General features: G+C 42.1%; 2 protein-coding genes across 4 annotated transcripts; both read left to right on the top strand.

Annotated features, from left to right (window-relative positions):
• The first annotated feature begins 8390 nt into the window (after nt 1-8390).
• On the top strand, nt 8391-17912 carry LOC141007770 (LIM domain kinase 1-like). Its single transcript, XM_073480175.1, has 15 exons — nt 8391-8522; nt 10944-11082; nt 12624-12733; nt 12835-13008; nt 13135-13240; nt 13390-13661; nt 13740-13929; nt 14046-14132; nt 14427-14558; nt 14651-14710; nt 14817-14882; nt 15518-15704; nt 15837-15892; nt 16086-16243; nt 16612-17912. Exons 1-15 carry the CDS (start codon nt 8479-8481, stop codon nt 17204-17206), a joined length of 2376 nt encoding a protein of 791 aa, XP_073336276.1. The 5' UTR covers nt 8391-8478; the 3' UTR covers nt 17207-17912.
• Nucleotides 17913-19474: 1562 nt separating this feature from the next.
• LOC141006970 (septin-5-like) lies at nt 19475-25158 on the top strand. Of its 3 annotated transcripts, XM_073479287.1 has the most exons (13): nt 19475-19740; nt 20234-20250; nt 21593-21976; nt 22120-22216; nt 22392-22478; nt 22696-22819; nt 22989-23123; nt 23244-23361; nt 23466-23567; nt 23663-23759; nt 23891-24053; nt 24183-24285; nt 24361-25158. In XM_073479287.1, exons 1-13 carry the CDS (start codon nt 19686-19688, stop codon nt 24502-24504), a joined length of 1626 nt encoding a protein of 541 aa, XP_073335388.1. In that variant the 5' UTR covers nt 19475-19685; the 3' UTR covers nt 24505-25158. The 3 variants fall into 3 exon arrangements, with proteins under 3 accessions (XP_073335388.1, XP_073335386.1, XP_073335387.1); XM_073479285.1 differs by lacking the exon at nt 20234-20250; XM_073479286.1 differs by lacking the exons at nt 19475-19740; nt 20234-20250 and adding an exon at nt 20430-20510.
• The last annotated feature ends 17 nt before the right edge of the window (nt 25159-25175 follow it).

Raw genomic sequence — 25175 nt, 5'->3', positions numbered from 1 at the left:
ATACGGAGCTGGACCTGGAGGCTATGGAGGCAGCAGAGGTGTTGGGGTTGGTCCTGGGGGTGCCGGGACCCTCGGAGTTGGAACTGGAGGTGTGGGAGGAGGAGTAGGAGCAGGCCCTGGTGGAGTCGGTGGGGGATATGGTGGTGGTGTAGGCCCTGGTGGTAAGTTGAACTGAATGTAATTTTAATAATTAAGTTTAATTTTGATGAAAAAAACACATCTCATTTTAATAGCATGTAATTTAAATAGTGGTTAAGTGTTTATTTTATATGTTCTGTTAAACAGGTTCAAGAGTTGGCACAGGTCTTGGACTGGGTACCGGAAAACCATCAAAAAGTAGGATAAGAAATGACCGATATACAAAGTAACCATATAGATACAAGGATCTACACAGAAAACTGAAACTGAATCGATCGATCTGTTTTTAGGGTATGGAGTCGGAGCTGGTGGTACTGGGGTAGGACCTGGTGGCTATGGGACTGGACCAGGTGGATATGGGCCCAGCACTGCAGGGGCAGGACTGGGTGGTGCCGGAACCAGGCCAGGAGGTTTCGGACCAGGTGGTGCTGGCACAGGAACCGGCGGATTTGGACCAGGTGGTGCTGGCACAGGACCAGGTGGCTTCGGACCAGGTGGTGCTGGCACAGGACCAGGTGGTGCTGGCACAGGAGCAGGTGGTTTCGGACCCGGTGGTGCTGGCACAGGAGCAGCTGGCTTCGGACCCGGTGGTGCTGGCACAGGAACAGGTGGTTTCGGACCAGGTGGTGTTGGCACAGGAGCAGGTGGCTTCGGACCAGGTGGTGCTGGCACAGGAACAGGTGGCTTCGGACCAGGTGGTGCTGGCACAGGACCCGGCAGCTACAGACCTGCTGGAGGTCAAGGACTGGGGAAAAGAAAGCCACCAAAATCAGGTATAATGGTCATGTATTTTAACACTAGCAACAATATTTAATAATTATTATGTTTTATGACAATTCAAGCTGTTAACTCTTCTGACAGGCTATGGATCATCCTCACTGGGTGGAGCTGGCTATGGGCAAGGTGAGAAATTACTTAAATCTATTACTTTAACCCCTCTGAAATGTACAGGTTGTTTGTCTTTATGTTTGGCATGGTACTTCTCCGAAGCAGCTGCATACGTGTGAAAAAAACTCCAAATGACAACTTTTTAGCAGGAGGTATAAAACCCAATGGTAGAGCAAAATGTGTCAGCATAAAACCAGATAAAGGTTATTTAAAAACAATGTTGTGTTCTCGATGCAGGGGTTGGACCTGGTGGAACAGGTACTGGACCTGGCAGATATGGGCCTTGGGGTGTTGGACCAGGTGGTGCTGGCACAGGAACAGGTTTCGGACCAGGTGGTGCCGGCACAGGAACAGGTGGCTTCGGACCAGGTGGTGCTGGCACAGGAACAGGTTTCGGACCAGGTGGTGCCGGCACAGGAACAGGAGGCTTCGGACCAGGTGGCGCTGGTACAGGAACAGGTTTCGGACCAGGTGGTGCCGGTACAGGAACAGGAGGCTTCGGACCAGGTGGCGCTGGCACAGGAACAGGTTTCGGACCAGGTGGTGCCGGAACAGGAACAGGAGGCTTCGGACCAGGTGGCGCTGGCACAGGAACAGGTTTCGGACCAGGTGGTGCCGGAACAGGAACAGGAGGCTTCGGACCAGGTGGTGCTGGCACAGGAACAGGTTTCGGACCAGGTAGTGCTGGAACAGGAACAGGTGGTGTCAGGCCAGGAGGCCAAGGAATAGGAAAAAGAAAACCGTATAAATCTGGTAAGTGCTGATCATACAGGCAAAACTATAAGGCAGGTGATACAAATATCAATTGCACTGATGGAGACACCTATTTGATTTTATAAGAAAAGTAAATAGCAGAGCACTGTTTGACTATTCTTTTTCTCATCCCTTTCTTTCAGGTTACGGAGGAACCAGGTATGGATCAGGTAAGGTTCGGATTAGAATTTGCGATGATAAATGTGTTTTTATTGGTATATACGTATCTTATATATTTGTATTTGTTGCCCCGCAGGAGTATTAGGAGGAGGCACAGGTGGTCCTGGTGGAGCTGGAGCTGGTGCTGGACCTGGTGGTTATGGCCCAGGCGGTGCTGGAACTGGTGGTTTTGGCCCAGGTGGTGCTGGAACTGGTGGTTTTGGCCCAGGTGGTGCTGGAACTGGTGGTTATGGCCCAGGAGGTGCTGGACCTGGTGGCTATGGCCCAGGAGGTGCTGGAACTGGTGGTTTTGGCCCAGGAGGTGCTGGAACTGGTGGTTTTGGCCCAGGAGGTGCTGGACCTGGAAGCTATGGCCCAGGAGGTGCTGGAACTGGTGGCTATGGCCCAGGAGGTGCTGGTACTGGGCCAGGGGGCTTTAGACCTGGTGGTGCAGGTGGATATGGACCTGGTGGCCAAGCACTTGGGAGCAGGAAACCTCCTAAATCAGGTTATGGCTCGTCGTTGGGTGGAACTGGCTATAGACCAGGTAAAATTCTCTACTGACACACATTTTATTAAAAGGTTCTGATCATTAGTGATGCAAGTACATATTGTCACTGGATATTGGCTACTGGTGGTATTTCAAGCACATGTTGCCACCAGTGCTTTACAGATTACACAGTAGACCATCAAATTACTGTGTATTATGACCACACGATGCTGAAAAAGTCCAATTGATGGAGTTGCTGACTGGATGTATACAACATTACGTCACACACAGGTGTATGCTGGACAGCAAACAGAAGTGAGTCATAAGGTCTGGTCAGCAATAAGTAGCACCCTATCAAAGCGCCTCCTCTTGTGTCCTATTTATAGCCATAAAGTCTGATGATTGTCAGTGCAGCTGAGAGCTTTACTGACACTGCAAGGCAAAAACTGCATCGCTATACAGACAGGTCTTCATTCATAAACTGAATTTCATCCATATTGTTTAGAATTTACTATCTTTCCCAGAAATTCAGCATTGGCTTCAAAAGTAAAGGCCAGTGTCTTGTAGGAAATGACATCTAATACTTTGATTAACACCAAAATAAAACCATTCGGACATTTCTATATTATAATGTATGAAGTTTATATGACAAAATACACTGAACTTGAAGCATATCCCTCATAGTAAAACTGGACTGTAAACCAGTCTCCATATTTTTGTTCATTCATTTTTTTCTTTTGTTTTCCCGTTTACTCTGTATTTAGACAATTAACTTACTGAGATACTAATCCATTATGTTACTGGCCATTTTTGTGTAGTTTGTCTAATTTACTTCAACCACACCTATGTTCATCAGGTGGTGGAGTAGGAGTGCTTCCTGGTGCAGGAACAGGAGGTATCATTGGAGGCCCAGGTGAGATTCATGTTTAGAATGGAAGATTACTAACTGATGAGTTACATTAGGTGTGGCAGAGTACATACTGTACACACAACCCCATATATAAGAGCCAGGTGTTGTCTTTGCAACTGCTGAGGATTTTAAATGCTAGACTGATTTCTCACATGTACACTCACCTGTCCAGGTAGTGCAGCGGGAGGAACAGGAGGAGCAGGAGGTGCTGCAGGAACAGGCCAGGGAGTAGGAGGTGGAGCTGGTGGCTTACCAGGTCAGTTTTAATCGAGCACTGATAGAAAACAGAACAAAAATGTATAGAGTATAAACTTTTTGCAGTTTTACATTTTGAGAATTGAAAAACAAATGCATTCACAAAATTCAGACCACTTCACAGTAAATACCTCTCCTGCCTGCTGGTGGGTTCAGTCTGATCAGAGAAGTGCGTTGTCACAGTGATGCTGTAATGTGTCCATTGTTCCAGCAGGGGGTGTTGGTACTGGCTTTGGTGGAGTTGGCACAGGTGAGACATGCATTTGAACACACTAACTTCCTCCTCTTTTTGACACTCGGCATACTCTTGTTTTAAAGATTTTAAATGCTGAGCAATAAATTCGAAACAGTGATACACCTTATAAATAGCTACCCAAAAAGGGATCAGCACACATTGTTACATGAAAACAAAGTAGGAAACGGAAAAAAAGCTTTTATCCTGATTGTCAGGCCTTGCCGAGTGAATATTTGTTTTGGCATATTTTCACTCATGTCATAGCTGAGATAACAAATTGGGTAAATGAGACCATTGTAAAGATTATCTGTTGTTTATTATGACTGTCTTTCCTGTTATTGTTCTCTAGGATATGCAGGGGCTGGACAAAAATGTAAGGAAACACACTGTCCTCTGGCATAAGCATGCTCTAATTACTTTCATTTTCTTAACACACATATATCCAGCATAATACATCAATATACTATACAAACACGGAATGATAATTTTTAGTTTGTTTTGTAAAAAGTTGCAAATGTTTTTATAATTTCTATTGCTTTGTATTCTCTGAGCCTGTATATATCTGCATATTAACTTTCCTTTTTATTTTCATGTCATTTAGCCAAAGCACAGAAGGCAGCCAAATATGCAGCCTTGCAGGCCATACTGGGAGCTGGAGGCTACAGAGGTAAACAATCACACACAATATATAACTTTACAGTAAGCCATATCTCTACACTGTAAACCCCTTCCTGGTGTTTGGGAAATCCAGTCAAGTCAACTTAAAATTTCCATTCCAGAGCTCTTAATCATGGGATTTTCTGATTTCAAGTGTTGTAACTTTTAATGAGTTGAATGAATGACAAACAGCTAGCATATCGGCACACTTCCCAGGTTGCACTCTATAAATAATAAAAAGCTCCACAAAGTCTTGTTTCTTCTATTTGAAGAAAAGCCACAATGGAAATGTTACGTAATTTACCAACTTCTTCTCAAAAACACTTTTCATAGAATTGGCATTTTTAAGAATTGTCACACAGTCTCACGAGCACAAAAAGAGGAACCATGTGACTGTGTGGTAAATGAAACAAAATGACACGTTTTGAAAAGTTAGCTTTATTGTATGTCAAGTGAATAATAATTGCCTCTGCTCTGGCACTTAGGCGTTGGCTGTCAGGGCAAATACTGTGGCCGAAGGAGGAAGTGAGAGACCATCAGACAGGAAGTGACCTCATTCAAACAACAGTGGTGCTATTGCATGATCCCAGAATGTAAATGTCTAAATGTCTATGTCAAACCTGCCATAGAAGCTAAAGCTTCAACACATTCCACATGTTACACTTTCATTTTGTAAGATTTTATACAAGTGTCTCTTTAAAAAAGAGCAATGGTTCTCAGCCTGCTAGTGATGATTCCTTAGAACAAGGCAAAGACTCTGCTGCAGGCTGCTGTGGTGAAATGTATCCTTGTCTAGTTGTTTTATGGATAATTTACTGATTTGACTTGAAAGAATTAAAAATATTCAGCCTGTATGGGGATACATTTGTTCTAATAGCATTTGTTCACCTGATGAATCCCCTTGTGACACACTGGGATCCTGACTACCAGGCTGAGAACCACTGAAATAAAGGATCAACATTTCTTCTTAAAGGGGCTCTGTGGATCTTCTGTGTTGTGCTGGAGGCCGATCATTAATTAATGTTAGCAGACTCCACTTTTAAACTAACACTTGCTACTGTTGCTCTCTGAGACGAGGCACTCAAGAAACGTGCATAAAGTAACATCCTTTGGACTGTCGGCAACCAAGAAAGACTGGGAAGGTCTCATTTTTTTCACCTCGTGTTACAATTCACTCACATATGGCCAATAAAAAAGTGATGAATACATGTTAATTGCTACCAATTGTTACACAGAGCCCCTTTAAGCTGTACTATAATACTCTTTTTTGTTTTTGTTACATCATTTGTGTTCCTGTGAAAGTATCACCATGAATCCTCTGGGTGAAGATTGATACCAAGGACACCCTCAGGGCAGCTCCTTCAGACCTGTCTGCATGCTGACACAACGTTTTTTTGTTTTTTTTAAATCTCCAAGGCCACATCCAGTTTGACTGGAGTTTTCTTTGGTCTGCAGAGTGTAGTGTTGTATTCATTCACTGTTTTTAGCTTTGACATCAGTGCAAACACTTGGATCATCTGTCCAGCGATGTGTACAGACAAAGAAATAGACAGCTGCTATTTTGGAGGAATTGACTTCTGTTTTGACTGATCATTATCTGATCTTTGAAGAGGCGGTCTGTGTTCATTTTGACTGCGCTCTGGCCTCAGCAGTATCAACAAATGGTGGCTGAAGGTCCTCAGCTGTTAACACACTAAACGCTGCGATCACAACATTACAGGCGCTGTTTTATAGCTACATGACACTAATTGGTTTGAATGTAAACTTTTGGTTAACATGCATATTTTATATTATGGTGTGGCTAAGATTTGGCTTTTACATTCGCTGTTGAGGAAACATTTAAACTAACTGTGAGGTAATAACATAATAGTGCTTTTAAAAGACATCTGAGGATTATTGATTACTGTGTTTTTTATGTACCTCTTTTGACACTGTTGGGAAATTGTTCACGTTTGCTAGTCTTTTTAAATTATGCTGACAAAAAGCAGAACAAGCTAAGTGCTTTATCTATTTATCCTCAGTCTCAAGTGCATTCATACAGTATTAAATATTTGAGTTATTTTGTGTGAGTTTTAACGGTTTTTAAACTTTTGTACTACTATGATAAAGAGCTTTGTTCTCTATATTGTCCTTGAATGTGTGCTGAATCACAATGTAGTCTGTGATGTCATTTGAATATAAAGTGTAACTGAGTCTCATCTTGCATCTGAGCTAACGCCTGTGTCTCTATCGTGTAGCTCAACATGTGTTTTTAACATCTGTGTTCTTTATGTGGCCTACGAAGGCAACGATGCACTTTTGTACACTTTCAGACAACGCTCTCTGAAATAAAGAAAGGACCAATGACATGTGTGGGTCAGGTTATTTGTATTTTAAAGGGGATTGAATAATTGACTTATTGAACATGCACAAACTGTGAAACTGTGAGTCTGTGGGTCTTTTGGCACAAGGCAAGAGAAGGAAGCTACGCATTCGGAGTCAGATCTTGGTTTTTATGTGTTAATCTCTTGTGGCTTTCTTAACCACAGGTTAGGCAGAAATGAGAAAAAGGAAACAACAAACTCCTGTCTGGGCAGTCTAAAACAGTCAGAGCACCTTTGCCTTCATGGTGACTCATATCGAGAGTACGCAAATCCTGACCAAGTACACACTACAATGTATTATGCAGCATAGTTTAAAAAAAGTATGCTTATGAATATATAATATGATAATGTGCAGAGCAGTAGAGGTGCAAGTCTTAAAGATAACGAGCACAAACAAAACTACAAGGATGAGAACTCAACTAAAGAAGACATAGAGAAGAGGAACTGAATTGATCCTCACTGTGACCCAAACACACACACAGTATATTCCAAGTTTTCACAGCCTGCTGTAACTGCTGCACAGACTGCATCCATCTTCCTGCATTCATTTCACTCTCGTCATACTGATCATACTGTACTTATCTGAGTGTATTCATATACACCCCTCAGTTATTTATATATCTCTATACAAATGTTAATACGCTGCTTTTTTTTTTGCACTTCTGGTTGGAAGCTTAACTGCATTTTGTCGCCTACTTACTCTGTGCAATGACTATCAAGTCAAATTTAATTTAATCCCATCTGACAAATGACTTAGTTTTATCACTTTGTCATGTTGATTATAGAAGCACCTCCTCCACACGCATAAAAACACACCTGTTTCTGTCTTTCAGTTTGCAGGACCTGCACTCTGCAGTGATAAAATGCATCAGCGGACACGGCACACCACTATTACAAAGTAAAGTCTAAAGCTATAAACCTAGTGGCCCGATAAATTGTAGAAAATGTACTTTGAAACAAAAAGTAACATATAGTGAGTGGCACTCTAAGCGTATCTAAACTTCATACTTTTCTTCTCCTAACTCTGAGCTGTTTCCCATTCCTCTGCCCAAACTGAATTCTCCCTCTTTGTTTGCTGTCTGTGATGAATAGAGGGCTTTACAGCAGGGTCAGGACAGTGCAGTAATTGGGGCATTCATAAAGAGATTATGCCTGTGCTGATGGCAACTGAGCTCTGTTCAAAACTCTCTCACACCACTTCTGAGAAAAACACATGTATCTTAACTCACTCCACATTTTAGACTCTGTGAGATTAACTCTCCAACACTGTGTGGACTCTGCAGATGAGTGTAACTGTATCTCGCAGAGGTTGACATACTAAAAGTAACAGGAGAGGGACGGTGGAGCAGAACTTCTATACTGGGATTGGTCTGTTTCTCGGCAGCCGGCAGAGGGAGACTGGCCAGCTGGTGTCCATGGGTCAGTTTTTTCTCACACAGCTTCTCTGCACATTAGAGAGGGAACTCATGCACAGGAAGCCTCCGAGTGCATGGAGGGAGAGAGAGAGAGAGAGAAAAAACGACAACGCCTGCTAACAGTCATAGCAGATTACATATAGGCTCTGCTCATGAACGCATGCAGCTAAGAAGCTTCTTTCTTAACTGGCTGGATTGTGAACTGAGGGGGCACAATGTCACGACGGGACCAGAGGTTTCGGAGAGGAATGAAAGGACGGTAAGAGCAGCTGTTATAATTAGTAAAATGTGTATGTCTATAGAAAAGTGAACTAAAGTGAGTGAAAGAGAAACTGTAGTCAATGTCTGCAATACTTCCTCAAACAGTACAGCCGCGTCAAACAGATACTTCAGCAATTCTTTCTATCACAGCGACTATGAGTGTGTGAATGAGTAAAATATGAAACCATAACAATAACAGTTAAAGTTATAGCCTCGCAATATTTCCAAGCAGCCTACACTACGATCCATACCTCCAATCCAAGATTTTTTTTTTTGTTTGTTTTTGGGATGCTCAACTGTTTTACCTCATCAACAATTACTCTTGCTCAGGTCTATATCAAAACATTTATACAGAACAACCACCAGTGAGACAATACCCCTGCAACACCAAGTACAGTATAATTAGATCAAAAATAAATGTTTCCTTTGAAGAAGTGCTGTTGTTTAAAGGAAATCCAGCAGGCTGACACAGACCAAACAGAGAGGAAACCATGGCAGGAGAATACGTCACCAGATTCTTGACATTTGACCCAGGTTAACGTCCTGACATCATAACATGTTTGTTTTATGTATAGCAAGTGCTGGTGTGTCCACAGCTCCACTTATTGTAGCACAGGAACAGATCTCAGGACAGAGAGGATATTTATAAATGGCTAAGATGCAGCACGAGCCAGATGAGGGGAATACTTTCAGTTGGGGAAATGTGAGGAGACGGTAGGAGCAGTAGGAAAGAGGATGTATTCTCCGGATGTAAGTCTGGGCTGGTTCCAGGGGTTTCTCCCAACCAGATGTTCAGGTGGAAGTGCAGATGTTGAGTTGGTTCCACATCCTTTGCCAGCAGCACAATAACAAAGAAAGGAGGTCTAAAATAAACCTGCAGCTGTTTGTTGGTTTTATTACTTAATTATTTCCTCATTAACAAATGGTAACGCAGGACTTATAGATCTCTTGCAGCACATCCCATAATGCCCCAGCAACATACAGTAGTATGTGTTTGTACTAGTACTTAGTCAAGTCATACTTAAAGGCATGTTGTTAAGAGCTCGCCATCTTTACACATTTTTAAAATTAATCTGTCATCACATTTAATTAATGAAGTCTAATGTTTTCCTATACATGTTGATATATATTTTTTATTTTTCTTTGTATTATTTTATCGCATAAGCCTGATGGCTTCTTGACCTCTCCTTACACACCTGTTATTGTTTTTTAATCATCTCATTTTACTGTGTAAATAAAGTAAATGACTAAATATGAGCTGCAGTAAACCTAAAGTTTATAACTATCAGCATAGTTGTCACACCGATGCAATCTCTGACAAGCACATTTCAAAAACCCCCACAGCAATGACTGTAAGATGACCAAAAATACCAAGCACTAAAAATGTACATGTAGGATGATGCCCGTTACCACTTGAACCTGAATTAGAAGATTTAAGACTGCACTGCTGAAACAAATAACTATTTTCCTAAAGCAATCGAGAAAAGCTTTTAATAAACTCAAATGACTGATCACAGTGACATACTGTCATTAGTTGAGTCTTCCCCTCCCCAACTACTTCATTTTTAATAGTAAGTCAACCTTTTCATTCCCTATTGTAAGAGCAGCATGGCATTTACAGTTGAGGGGAAACATGGAGCTGTACTCTTTCCAGGAAGTCAACTCCCACTCCGATTGTAGTGCCGGACAGATAAGAAAGCAGGTTTTTGTTGTACGTTCAGTTTAAGCCGGGATGTAACACAAAGTATCTGGTTGCGGACTTTAAAGTACAGAAAGTGAACATTGCATTTAAGAAACGGGGGGTTTTACGGAGCTTCTGCTTTATTATTTGCACTTTCATTCTCTTTTGCAATCTTTGAGTGGGAGTGACGACTGGAAGCTAACATTATGTTCCAGTGTTTTGTGAAGACATGTGACCCATTGACCCTACATGAGAAGTCATTTTATATGAAGCAATATCAGCTTGAATGTGCTCTCAGTCACGGTGACATCAGCAGATCAAGATCTATAATGCATCATTTCAACACCGCCGCTGCAGTGAAGATAACTGCTTTTCCTAAAACAGGAGCAGCTCGGTTTCTCAGTCTCAACTTATGACTAAAAGTATCACACAGGGTCAGACACATCAAGTGGATAGGAGTTGTGCATCAGTGACACAGACTACTACAGTGCGTTAGAAGATAGCCTCAACTAAAGATGATATTTTATGGTCCAACTGACCTGGAAGTGTTCTACCTGATCCCGTGTGTGACGATCCAGCAGGTCGACTTTCCTCGCAAGTCTCATGTTAACCATCACTGATTAGGCTCACGTTACTTTGCTCGAGCACACCTCTGAAGTATCTCTCGTCTTACAGCCTAAATCTGAACCTAATTCTGCATCTTCTCTTGCCATCTCGACCCTGCTTCCCTTTCTTTAGGTGTTGTGAATGTGGCTGTATCCTGTCTCACTGGTACTATGAACGAGAGGCACAGCTCTACTGTAAGAAGCACTACTGGAACCGTTATGGAGAGCACTGCCACGGCTGCAAGGAGACCATCGCAACAGGACTCATTATGGTAACATGATAATCACTGAAAATAAGGAAACAATCTATGATACCTAAAATAATGGCAATATAATATGGTTAATATCATAATTCAATTGACTTCAGAATTCTTTCCATGAAATAGTCGCCTGTTTTTTGTAATAATTAATATACTATAAAATCAAAAAAGAGGGGTCAAAGCCTTGTACCACAAAGCATTAAAACACAAACCCATTGTGGAAATACTGTCACCTAATAGCACAGTAAAACGGTTCCTTCACAAACACTTTTTGACTTGTACATGCACTTCTAGACTACATGACAGGAAAGACTGATTTTCCAGTTCTTCCCTTCTGATCTCATTTTCTTATGCTGTGTTATGTCCCTTCTTATTGTCCAGGGGGGGACAGGGAACGACAACACGACAAACCAAGGATTTAGACAAGACAACGTTTAACGGTTAAAGGAAAAAATGTTTGAATGAGGGGGAACTTAACTCACAACGTGGTTTACAATATGTGGGGGAGGAAAGGAGGGAGGTGGAGTGCCAAAGCAATGAAATCAACAAAACAAAACAAGGCCTATACTATTTCTTATTCACAACACAAAAACCTCTGTCTTCTCTAAAAAAAGGAGTTCAAAACAACTTTCAAAACGATACACAAGTGGGATCCATCCACCGCTAACCTAGTGTTTCTAGACAGAGTTTACTACGTGAAGAAGTGAACAGGGCACCCCGACTTACCTAACTCCTTTCTCCCACCACATACCTTTACCAATCCAAAACAAAACAAAGTCTGCCTGAGCATGTGTATCATGTGAGGACCAAATGAAAAATGAGAGAGAGCTCCTCAGCCAGGCTCCCTTTTTTTTCGGCCTCCAGTCAGGTGATTGGCCACCCCAGAAATTACTGTAACAGGGGGTGGTGGCTTCATGGCCTCTCAGGCACAGCTCGTCACCTTGTCAGCACCTGAAGCAAAACTAGGGGAGGGAGAGACAGAGAAGAGAGGGAGAAAGAAAACAAACCCTCTGCCCCTGCTGGCCACGTAACACTGACTATTGTTTCATTATAATGAGTCACAACGTCGCAATTAACAAACAGACCCAACAAACATTCCTGAGCCAAAGTCACCTCAGCAGATAATCCTCCTTTTCTGTTTCCGTGCTCACTCACTCCAAAACATTCTGAACTCAGCCAGCAAGAAATTGATTGATAGATGGTGTGATAGTTTAAAAATAGCTGCTTTATTGATCATTCAAAGCCGTCACCATTTGTTCAAACTGACTAGTGGCAATACAAATACCAAAAAAGGGCATTATATAATAATAGTCATTCATACATTCAAAGCCTTCCTGCCTCTTGGTTTCCTACTGGCACGAAACTAAATGCTTCTTTCAACTCTCATGCCAGAGGATATCCTCTGAAAACATCCTGACACTACAAGGCCTTGATGCAGGAATGCACAGAAAGATGTAATTCAGAGCGACCGCTAAAGTCTGAACCCACAAAATATCATCTAGTCAAAACCAATATTATTCCCTTGGCCTCTGCATTGTGTTTTGTATAAACAGGTTGCTGGAGAGCAGAAGTACCACCCTGAATGCTTCACTTGTATGAGCTGTGAAATGTTCATTGGGGACGGAGACACCTACACGCTCGTCGAACGCTCAAAACTCTACTGGTAAGTTTCAAGCTGAAAATAACAAAAGAATAATTTTTGATTAAATAGGTTTTTGATTCTGATCAGTGTCCTTTCTTCTGTCTCTTGATGTGTCAACTCAGTGGGCACTGTTTCAGTCAGGGTCCAGTATCCACTGTGGGGTCACCTTCTCCACTCACCAAGAGTTCCCACATGGTGGCGCTGGTGTCTTTCCCTCCACGTGCAGGTGGCCGACGAGGCCTTACTGTAGCCACTGACGTCTGTCAAGAGAAAGGCCCTCTTGTCACTGTCACGGGGTGAGTCTCTGAATTTAACACAAGTGTAAATTTTGTATTTCATTAGCCAAATAAACTCCAAATCTGATCACCCCTGTCTTACCCCTTCTTGACTGCAGCCTTCCACTCACTGTAATTCTCCCTCAGGTTAGACTCAGCTGTCCTCAGTCCTGACCTGCTCCCCTCTATACACACTGGTGACCGAGTACTGGAGGTCAACGGCATCCCTGTTCACAACATTTCTGCAGACGAGGTAGGCCTCAAGCTACCAAATCCTTCAATAAAATCACAACTAAATAAGATGTAGATACACCTCCTGGCATCCACATAAACAACATACAATACAAATAAGACAGGAAAATGAATCGTCACCAAATTTCAATGTCATATCCTTTCTTCTAGATAAACTTTGTGATCCAGGACACAAGCAGGCCGCTGCAGCTGACCATTGAACACAATCCGCAGTCTCCTAATGACCCCCTTCGCTCAAACAATCCCCAGGACGACATCAGCTGTACTGACCCCTGTGTCCACAAGAAGCTTGCTTCAACCCACAAACTCCCAAGTCTGGAGGAAGAGCCAAGTCCAGAGGAGGAGACAGGCGAACCAATCAGGATGAGCCTGTCACCGCCTCAGCAACAAGGAACCCTGGGAATGCGATCCAGAAATATTCTGTAAGTGCTGACTCTCAGATAACTTTGATTAATTAGTCCCCTCTCTCTCCTCATCTAAGTTTTTCTCTTCTTCCTCAGGCGCAGCTGTAGTATAGATAAGTGCCCTCTGTCCCCTGGAGCACTGTCACTTTTAACTCAAAGGAGAGAAATGGTTCGCTCAGAGTCTCTTCGTGTGGATTCTGGAGATCGGACCCATCGCATCTTCAGACCTTCAGACCTCATCCATGGGGAAGTGCTAGGAAAGGGTTTCTTTGGACAGGCTGTCAAGGTACCGCAGTTAATTTTTTGCTCACTTTCACTTTGTTTCTTTCATTTATGGCTGACTTTGTTGTCAGTTCATTGATTTTAAGCGGCATTGTGATTAATCTGTTGCTGTTAACACAGGTGACACATCAGGAGACTGGGGAGGTGATGGTGATGAAAGAGTTGATAAGGTTTGATGAAGAGACACAGAAGACTTTCTTAAAGGAGGTAAGTGGCCATCTGAAAAAGGCTCATGACTTAGAGATATATTATGTAACATTTCCCCATTAAAATGTCAAGACATAGTACATATTAAATCTCAGGGGGGTAAGTTCAGGAAGATGAGTGCTCTTCACGAAGTTGGTACCTAAACTGGATTTAATCAGGAATGTTCCTTCGCAACGTTTATACCCATTTTACAGCATCAAGAGGGTTTTTAAGTGACTACCATACCTATGAGCTATTTTCATGTTGCTAAATGACATGAGGCATTTGTTCTACATTTTGTCTCAACTCGAACAGGTTAAGGTGATGCGCTGTCTGGACCATCCCAATGTTTTAAAGTTCATAGGACTGTTTTATAAAGACAAACGAATACACTTCATCTCTGAATTCATCCAGGGAGGATCTCTCCGAGAGACCATCACAAAAATGGTAAGTTTAAATAGATTTTTATGTTTCTACACCAGTGCTATCAAGAGTACTTGCAAGATTACTCAGATATGGTCACAATCTTGTTGTTGTAGGAAAAGGATTTTGCCTGGAGTATAAGAGTAGGTTATGCCAAAGACATTGCGGCTGGAATGGTAAGTCTTTCTGGTCAAAAATCTAATATTAAAAGATAATAGAAAATAAAAAAAATCTTTACCTGTACCAACTTCCCCTAATGTTTATAATCTCTCTCCCTCTAAGGCCTATCTACACTCCATGAACGTTATCCACCGAGATCTAAACTCACACAACTGCCTGGTCAGAGAGGTAAGTAAACGGTTTCCTAACACAGCACACAAACACCAGATATCTTCACTGTAGTTAGGTTTTCTGGAGTCCAATTCCAAGTAGTTAAAATAATCTGATTTGTTTTAAGGCTATCAAATCTTTTACCTGTTTTTAAGATAACTAGCAAAGACCAATGTAGAAAACGCAGTCATCTGGCTAAAAAGTGATTGTGAAATCTATCTGGATCAACCTGATTTGACCTTGAATGTGAATGTTTTTCTTCTTAAAAATGAAATCTACATCTAAATTTTGTTTGCTTAGGTTGTTGAAAGCATTCAAATTTCGCAAGTCTACATCAACGAGACCATTTCCCAGCTATTGCCAGCATCTGTATTCATGTATTCTTGTTTCTATTATGTGTTTGAATTGTCAAACTGAAACTAAAAGCTAATCATCAAACTGTTGTGACTTCATGGTTTTAATTTAATGTTAGCTTTTCCTTGACGCATGCGTAATTGATTTCAAGGCAGCCAAAGAATCCATTAGGTTTAAGGGAAATGTGATTGGTATTTTGATAAACACACTCTACCACACATAACCAACATAAATCCTCAAGCATAACTCCTCATTAAATGTTCATAGCATTCCTCTCTCTCTTTCCTTCTCTTGTTTAGAACCAGTCTGTGGTGGTGGCAGATTTTGGACTAGCCCGGCTGGTGAGGGAGGAGAGGAATCAAGGCAAAACATCCTCTCTGGAACGGCCTGCTAAGGGGACACTGTCAGAGCTCCGCAGGCCTGACCGGAGAAAGCGGTACACCGTGGTGGGAAACCCCTACTGGATGGCCCCTGAGATGATCCATGGTGAGTGCACGAAGTTCTTGGCTATCAGTTATAGCAGCAGATGGCTAATCTCTGAATCACCTTCAGAATGGGTCAGTACAGGACAGTAAAGATGTCGTTCACATTTTCTAACGTTTCCTCTGCACCTCTCAGGGAAAAGCTATGACGAACGGGTGGACATCTTTTCCTTTGGTATCATGATATGTGAGGTAAGAACATCTCAGCAGATTAAAATAATCCTAAAAATATGAAGCACTTGATTGCAATTAAGTGTTGACGGAAGAATCAAATACATTTTTGTATAAATGTTGTGTAAAGGTCAAAGAAAATAACCTGTATTATTCATACTTTTTGTTAATTCATCCATCTTAAAGCTGAGTATTTCTCTATATCTCTCTTTAGATAATAGGTAGAGTGAGTGCCGACCCTGACTACCTTCCCCGGGCGAATGACTTTGGGTTAAATGTAGCCGGTTTCCTGCAGCAGCACCACCATCCACAGTGCCCATCGGCCTTCCTGCCGCTGGCTGTCCTCTGCTGTGACATGGACGCTGATAAACGGTATGGTTACACAAAACTGACAACTGCAGAACTATGCGCTATATATGATAAATTACATCTGGTGTATTTGTTAATTATTTAGTTCATTTTCAGTAACAGAATAACCGTAGGCAACGCCACCATTATTTAAAATTTAAACAACCGGTGTACAAAGTCTACTTTATCATAATAACTGATGTAAGCACACATCCAGCTTTCATGCAGGGCTCTCGAGGCTGTGTGCTGCCCATACAGTGAATAATATATTAAGAAATGCATTACACAAACAAACTAAACAAATCTAGTGCCAAATAGCCGACTAAATATTTAGTCACTACTGCAGTGGAGTTTGAAAGGCCCTTAAACCTCTTTGTCTTTCACTCTTTCAGTCCTTCCTTTTCAAAGCTGGAGGAGTGGCTGGAAAACCTGCTGATGCATCTGGAAATCGGTCTGCCTCTGCTCTCTGAGTTAGAGCAGCTCCGCAGGGCCTTCTGGCAGAATCACGAACACCAAAACCACTTTCACAAAGAGGACTTAGATTCTCACGAACAAACCCATTGTTCAGAGCCACTAAGACACAGACCCGACACCAAGCAACGTTCAGACAGTGACAATAACCACGTAGAGCCTCATCACCTCACGCAGCGCCAAGACCAAAATAGCAAACCTGAAAGCCATTCAGACAGACAGCAACACACGCATGACACCGATGACATGAGAACTGAGCGCCACCACCTGAGCAAAGAGTGCAACGACCACTCAAAAGACAAGAGCCGGACGTTTTGTGTGTCTGAGAGTGCAGACTCAGACAAGAATGAGTCTGAAACATATGAACACAATAACCCCTCAGGACAGCCCGAAACCCAGCAGGAGGCCTCACAACCACTACAGGTCAATGACTCGTTGCTAGGCCGGCCCAACAGAACCAGAAGGACATGCAGAGTGCTGTGGGACTCACATACAGAGAACAGCTCTTTTCTCTGACTACTCAATTCAGTGTCCAAGATAGGACACATCTACAAAGCCCAGCTTAAGCAATAAAAACACATACTGAAGACATGTGTGCCTTTCTCAAACAATGTGGAGAGAAGTGAGAGTCAGAACTCTGTACGTAAAGGAAAAAGGAGGAGAGGAAAAACAATCACCACACAATGATATCTAACTTTTTGCGTGGAAAAACACGCAGAAGATTTGTATGCAGCTTGATAACAATTGCATAGCACGTAACATTTGCCTCATATTACTCTGTGAAACAGTATTTAAGTGGTTTAAATTAGAGCCCGACTGCATTTAGCTGTTCCCCATTCTTTACCTGATTCCTTAAATTCTTTCAAATTTGTTAGTGCTCTCTGGTGGACAGACTATGTAACAGTGACACCGTTTCGAAATGACCTTAAACATATCTTTCTTCTTACTTATCGATCTACATCTATGATGATATTAGTATATCTGTGATAAGCTAAAATTGTCCAGCCAGTTGATCGGTTGGGTCCTAGTGTCATCTTTCTCCAGAAGCTGTGAAACACAAAGCACTTTACACTTAAAGCTACATTGCATGGGGCAATTATTTATCCGAATGCCTTGTACTGCATATTTTCTTTTGAAGTTTTTAAGACCACTCGCTGAGCTGTGAACATATAAAACTACAACTGTAATATGAACTAACTTAATAAAGAGAAATACAAATTCATGTGACAAAATTTTAATTTTAATCACTGACCATTGTGAATTTACTCCTAATCAAATGCAGCCATTTTCTAAGGTAGTTCTTTGTAATTTAACACAGAGAGTGTACATTCACTCAAGTACTGTACTTAAGTACAATTTTGAGGTACTTGTACTTTACTTGAGTATTTCCATTTTCTGCTACTTTATACATCCACTCCACGAGATTTTGGATGCAAATATTGTACTTTTTACTCTCCACATTAATTTGATAACTTTAGTTACCAGCTACATTCCTGATTGCATGCTGCATAAGAGCCAAATTAATGCACTTTTTTTAATTGGGAAATCTTATAGACAACCAGAACACTTTACAGAAAACCTATGTATGAACCAGCTATCAAACACTTACCTTATGTAGGCTTGACAGGTGGCTCTGGGTAGTAAATTAAGTTAGCCATTTGTGCCACTCAGGTAGCTATTCTCAAAGTCACATATCTTAAGCTAACATCTCCTTACTCAATATGTAAAAAAAAACCTAAATTCAAAAGTTTGATTTGAGTTATATGTGTCTATTCTAGCATTATTTTCCATCATTAAAGACATACAAAAAAGTTCAAGACATTTTCCTGGTGCTGTAAAAATGAAAGGATGTTTAAGCTAACCTAGATTGGTATCCCAAGCTACAAGGTTAAATAAATATATGAGAATGCTAGCTAGCTAGCTAACTAAATTACAACTTTAAAACTCATGGCTTCATCCTCCCCATATAAATCATCCATCTCTGTGGTCAGTATGGAGCAAATACTCATGTTTACACCTGAATTTGGCGAGAAAAATAAAATTAAATGTGGCTAAATACAAAGGCTCTAATGTTCGGGTCCTGCCATTAGTCTTTTTTGTCGTTGCTACGAACTTTACGTTACCAAGGTTACAAACTGTTACACCTACACGTTACCAAGGTTACACAGTGCTACGAACATGACCTTACCAAGGTTACAACGTGTTATGCACACACACTAGCATTTAGCAGCTGGCTTGTTTTTACTTTTTGAAAAAATACCCAGCAAAAGTGGATTTTAGTGTTTTGCTGTGAGCCTCATTGTTGTATCTGTCACCGCTGGACTTTGCATATTACTCCATGGCTATGTCGGGCAACACTTCAAGAGACAGAAACGTAAGATTTATTATTTTTTTTAAATTTAGTATAGTGGTATAGTAGTAGTGGTTAACCCTCATACCTCGGTTAGAGTTAAGGAGCAGCTTCCCTGAGCTTTTCTATGGGAGCTGTTTTCCAGGCGAGACATTCAGGAACATGGCTGACATTAGCTAGCTACATGAGCGGCACAAATTAGCTTAAGTTTGGTATGCGCTAATGTTCACAAAATCATGTAAAATGGATTAATATTGATTTTGCTCTATATATAATGATATAATAATAATTATTGCTACTTTTGGCAGTAGTGGCTGCTACTGTTTGCATCCTGCACTAAGTCACATCACTGAGCTAGCTTGTTAATTAGCTAGCTAATAAAGGGGAATATCAGCCTGTGTGGCTCCACTCTGCTGCACCGTCTTCTACTTAAATCCAAGTCAGAGCGACAAGACTGAGCGGACTGTACCCAGACACACACACACACACACACACACACACACACACACACACACAGAGCATATGCCTCGTCAACTTTTATTAGCTCGTGTGTAGTTCGCTCTTGGCATCACCAACTAGAAGAGTGAGAGAGTTAACCCATTTTCTGCCTCTGGTCCGAGGACAGTTGGAGGAGCCGGTGGTATTATGCAGCACATGTCGTCTCCCGTCAGGTTCCGCAGCAGTAAAAAAGACTGTACAGGTACGTGTTTACCACTGACTACAGCACTTAAACACACCTAGGTTGCATCAGGGATATCTTTAAATACTAGTTTCTGCTATTAATAATGTATCAGTCTATAAGATTCCTGCAGTGGTTTATTTATGTATGGTACTTATTGTCATTTTAACGACATTTTTGCACCTTACTGTATTTCTGTTACTTCACTATTGTTAGACCTCTGTACATATGTGTGATATAGACGACCATCTTCTACTTTTTAATCTAGTTTTAACTTACTGCTTTATATTTTAAAGTTGTGTTTACTGACATCAGGAGGCTGATCGTAAAGCTACTTACTCAAGGACCAATAATACCATAAAGTATTATAATATAATAGCGCCATCATTTTCTGTTCTCATCATTCAGCTTATTCAACAAGTCTTTCTGCATTTATATTGACTTTTTTTCTTTTACAAACTGTACATTTTCTCCCATATTTACATTTTCTTCGTCTCTGCTCAAAAAACTGCAGCTTTCTCAGAAAAAGAGGTAAGACATGTTTGTAGACTAGTGTTTAATGATAGTGTTTATATCTTGTGTTTGTAAGTGTGTGTGTGTGTGTTTAAGAGTTAAGTCTCTAACCCCCCCCCACCCTGTCAGAGCATTAGAAGCTGGGTTAAGCCTGCTGCAAAGCTTTGTGGGTAATGAGAGCTGACAGGTAGCGGGACGCCAGATGAACCCTGATCAAGCCAGCAGCACTGTGTGGGCTGTGTTGTTCTGCTGTCTTTAGACCGGGTCAACAGGACAAAGTGAGTCCGGAGAGATGTGTGTCTCCTGTAAAGCTCGGCTGTTGACTGATAAAAGCTATGACTTCAGTCTAGTTAGTATATCTAGTGTGACCCTAGTTTTTACTACCCACCTACTGCAGACTGTCTGATGTTTGTGTCCCTACCCTGCCTGGACAGATGGATGAAGACCTCTGTAATGTATAATGAGATCACAGGTCAGGACTAATCAGTGAAGAAAGGGTGTAGTCAGCCACTACAACAAAAGACAAAGAAGACTCATCGTGTCATGTGCTCAGAGAGCATGGCCCTGACTGAGCGGCCACCTGTAGTGTTATCATAGTGTCATGTCAACAATTTATATTTGAGGTCCAGTATAATTATTCTTTCATGGATTAAATATATGATATCTCTAACAGTCTCATACTCGTACTGTTGCTGAGGGGAAAAGGAATGAAATTAAAGTGGAATTGCCAACATCTTGACTTCTTAGTGCCCTGCGTGGAATAATAATCCTTTGTAACGGCTCATAAAGGAAGAGACCATGCCTAATGGTTTTCCCTTGTTAAAGGTGGGGTGAGCGATTCTTGAGAAAAATAGTTGATTGTTGAGTCTCATTCCCAGTTTGAGAAATACCAATACTTTGGGTTTGTGGCTTGATCCGAGCCACTATTGTTTATTGTTTAGTCTCATTCCCATGTCTGACCTGGGAACGATCAACTATTTTTTCTCCTGAATTGCTCACCCCACCTTTAACTGCCCATTTTAGGTTTTCCTGCGCTTGTTGGCTTTCTGTCTGTCCCTCAGTTTAGACTCCACATCATATTAAGTAGTAATGTACAAACTGCAGCAATATTGTGTTGCCACTGCAGGGTTTGCAATTGCCTCGCTTGCCAATTTCTCTCCCTTGTCTCACCTGACTGCAAGCCTGAAAGTTCATTGTACTGCATTTCAGGTCAAATCTTCAAATATTTATCTTATCAGTTTACCAAGCAGATCGGTAAACAGCAAAGACACATTATTTCCTTTTTAGATTTGATTAAAAGTGAGTTATATTTGTTAGACTTTTGATAAACCATATAAAACTTTGCTGCCTCCTGTCGTAGTTTTCCAGTCTGTCCATTGAAGACCAGGAGGACACTCAGTTTCCTTTTGCCATGAGGGATCTGCCTCCTGTCTCTCAGCCTGGCGAACAGCATCAGATGCCAGGCCACCAGGCACCAGTCAACCATGAGGCAGAAGGAACAGCACCCAACGGGAGACTCCCGAGCCTTCCCGGGACTCCCCCCCTGCCCCGTCCCATCCCCTGCCACCCTGCTGACTCTCCGACAGCCCCTCCAAGAGCACATCGTGTTAGACCGGATACAGAGTTTCAGCCCTTGCCACTGAGGAGACAACTCGTCTCTCAAGTGTCTCTGGACTGTCCGCCCAGCCCAGCCTCACGTCCACACAGCCCTTGGGGACGCTCTGACCCCTATGACTCTCCAGAGGTTTGTTTCCATGTGCTTTTGTTGTTCTATGATGACGTTCTATGATGAATGGAGCAGTGGCGATGGTGTAATTGTATTGGAAGAGAAAAAAAATACAATAATATCCCAGTATTTACTGTGATATTTGTGTTTACTGTCTGCAGGATCAGGACAAGGAGTATGTGGGTTTTGCCACATTGCCCAACCAGGTTCATAGAAAGACAGTGAAGAAAGGTTTCACATTTACGCTCATGGTGGCAGGTGAGTCCTCCTGTATGTCTGGTAGACTTCTTTTTTAAAAAATCTTGTTTTTATGCAAATGTTTTGCGACTATATGTGTTAAATAATTATAAGGAGTAATGTAGTTTCACTGTCAAATGTGATATTTTACTTGTGCATCTTCAAGAATCAGGGTTGCCTCTGTTTCTTTCTGTAGGTGAGTCTGGCCTCGGTAAATCAACACTAATCAACAGTTTGTTCCTCACTGACCTCTACAAAGACAGGAAGGTTCCTAATGCACAAGGTGAGATAAGCGTTATTATTTTATATATGTGGTCGATGGAAATGACGTAGGAAAGCAGCTGTAAACAAGCTATGTAGATATGTGGTCTTTGTGCAAAATGTGAAGTTGGTACTACTTTCCGGCCTTGAAGTGTGTGTGTGCTCTTGAACATGTTTGTACACACTGCTAACTTGGTGCCTGTGTAGATTTAGTTACTTACACATGTATGTGTCTGCAGAACGGATCGATCAAACAGTGGACATCATCAAACACACAATTAGCATTGAGGAGAAAGGAATCAAATTAAGACTCACCATCATAGACACACCAGGGTTCGGAGACGCCATCAACAACACAGAATGGTGAGGTCATCAACATGCACCTGCAAACTCAAACCAGCTTGACCCAGACAATTTTGGAGCATAGACAGGCTCCAAGGAATACGCTTTTATTTTGAAATAGCTCATGTTATAAATTGTCAGTTCTCCATCAGGGTTGTTTTTTCACTCAGATTTTATGTGTTTGCAATAGCTGGAAGGTAATAGAAGACTACATCGACCAGCAGTTTGAACAGTACTTCAGAGATGAGAGTGGGTTGAACAGAAGGAACATCCAGGACAACAGAGTCCACTGCTGCCTCTACTTCATCTCTCCGTTTGGCCATGGGTATGACCGACAACGCGCAAATACTGCACTTTAAGCTAAACTAGTGCAACACTCCCTGTCCAGCCTGTCTGTATGTCTGTGCTCACACACACACATGCGTTTGTGTTACTCTCCCGTCAGTCTTCGACCTCTGGATGTGGGGTTTATGAAGGCCCTGCATGAAAAAGTCAACATAGTTCCCATAGTGGCCAAAGCTGACAGCATGACACATGATGAGATCCGCAGAAAGAAAGAGAAGGTATGAGATCATGAACACACACACACACACACACACACACCACTCTCTCTCTCTGTCTGGTTCTCTCAAACATTGTTGCTTCAATGTTTGTTGATGCATTCCAGATTAGAGAGGAGATCAAGCAGTTTGGGATTAACATCTACCAGTTTCCTGAGTGTGATTCAGATGAGGATGAGGACTTTAAAACGCAGGACCAGATACTCAAGGTGCATCTTTTGACTTATTCTTTTCTCACTGGTGAATTTTGCTGCCTCGTCCGCATTAAGACTGACATTGTTATTGTTTTTTCTTCACTCTGCAGGACAGCATCCCGCTTGCAGTAATTGGGAGTAATGTTCAGGTGGAGAGTAAAGGGCGCAAGTGCAGGGGTCGCGCCTATCCCTGGGGTGTGGTAGAAGGTAGCACACACAAACCATTTTTATCATAATTTCACTTTGTTTTTACAAAAGCTTTGTGGAATGTTTCACTTGGGTGGTATATGTAAAGGTTTATGTGTAGTTTTGGTTCACTTTGTCATTGCATTGGTCAGTGGAGGACCCGGCTCACTCTGACTTCCTGCTGCTGAGGAACATGCTGGTGAGGACACACATGCAGGACCTCAAGGATGTGACCCAGGAGACGCACTATGAAAACTACAGGGCCGAGTGCATCCAGAACATGACACGCATGGGGGTGCAGGAGAGGAAACGCAGGTGGGTGGAGGCAGGATGTGGTTTGATTGATTGATTGAACACACTTAACCTCTAACAGTCTTACTGAGACAGATGCTCACACAGACTATGTTCTTCTTGAATGCATGTTGGTGTGAATATGCGTTTTAGTTTGCTTGAGAAGTGTCGAGATGTGAGCGACGCAGATTTTCCTCTGCCGCTGGCCACTGTTGACACGGAGAGGGAAAGACTCATCTTTGAGAAAGACGAAGAGGTATGTCTCTCTTTCTGCCTCGCTCATTAAGTTACTCAGTTAATGAGGTAATCACCAATTCTGTTATCTCTGTAGCTGAGGAGGATGCAGGAGGTGCTGGAGAGGATTCAGGAGCGGATGCATCAGAGCCAGAAAGCTGCTGCTGATTCTTCCATAATCCCCCCAAGACAGGAGGTCAACAAGGAGCAGCCAGGAACACAAAGGAGGCGATGTTTATGAAGCCTTGAATAAAAAGGAATTCAGCCATAATGCATATAAGCCCTTGTTTGATTGCTGTTCTCCAGGACAACTTAAAGTGAGAGAGACTGGACTCATTGTGTATCTGCACAGAGAGGCGTATGATGGGTAAACTATAAATTTACAGTTTAATCAATTGATCAATCTTTATTTGAAGAGCAGCAATTCACAACAGAAGTTAGCTCCTGAAACTTTACAATTGGAGCATTCTCTTTGATTAATCTACTTACAGAGACCCAAACATTTCCCGTATGAGCAAGCACCTAGTGACAGTGGCGAGAAAAAACTGCCTTTTAATAGGCAGAAACCTCAAGCAGAACCAGACTCGATGGTTGGCGGCCATCTGCCTCGACCGGTTGGGTTGAGAGAGCGAGAGATAATAATAATGACGATGCTGGTGATGATAATTTGAGTCACGCAGGACCACAGCAGCAGGGCTAACCACGAATCCAACTTAGTAGCATGCATTAATGAGACATGAAATGTGTACGGCTAGAAAGGAAGAGAGAGGAGCTTAGTGCATCATGGGAAGTCCCACCGGCAGCCTAAGCCAAGGAACTTAAAAAAGAAGCAAGGGTCATTATGTCACCAAATCTTGCTTTGGGGCCGGACTGTCGTGTTGGTTGTATTGAAGTCAATGGGAGATGCATGGA

This window comes from Pagrus major, chromosome 13 (genome assembly GCF_040436345.1).
Source record: "Pagrus major chromosome 13, Pma_NU_1.0".
NCBI lineage: Eukaryota > Metazoa > Chordata > Actinopteri > Spariformes > Sparidae > Pagrus > Pagrus major.
Note: the sequence above shows the minus strand (reverse complement) of the source record. Positions and strands in the feature narration are given on the sequence as shown.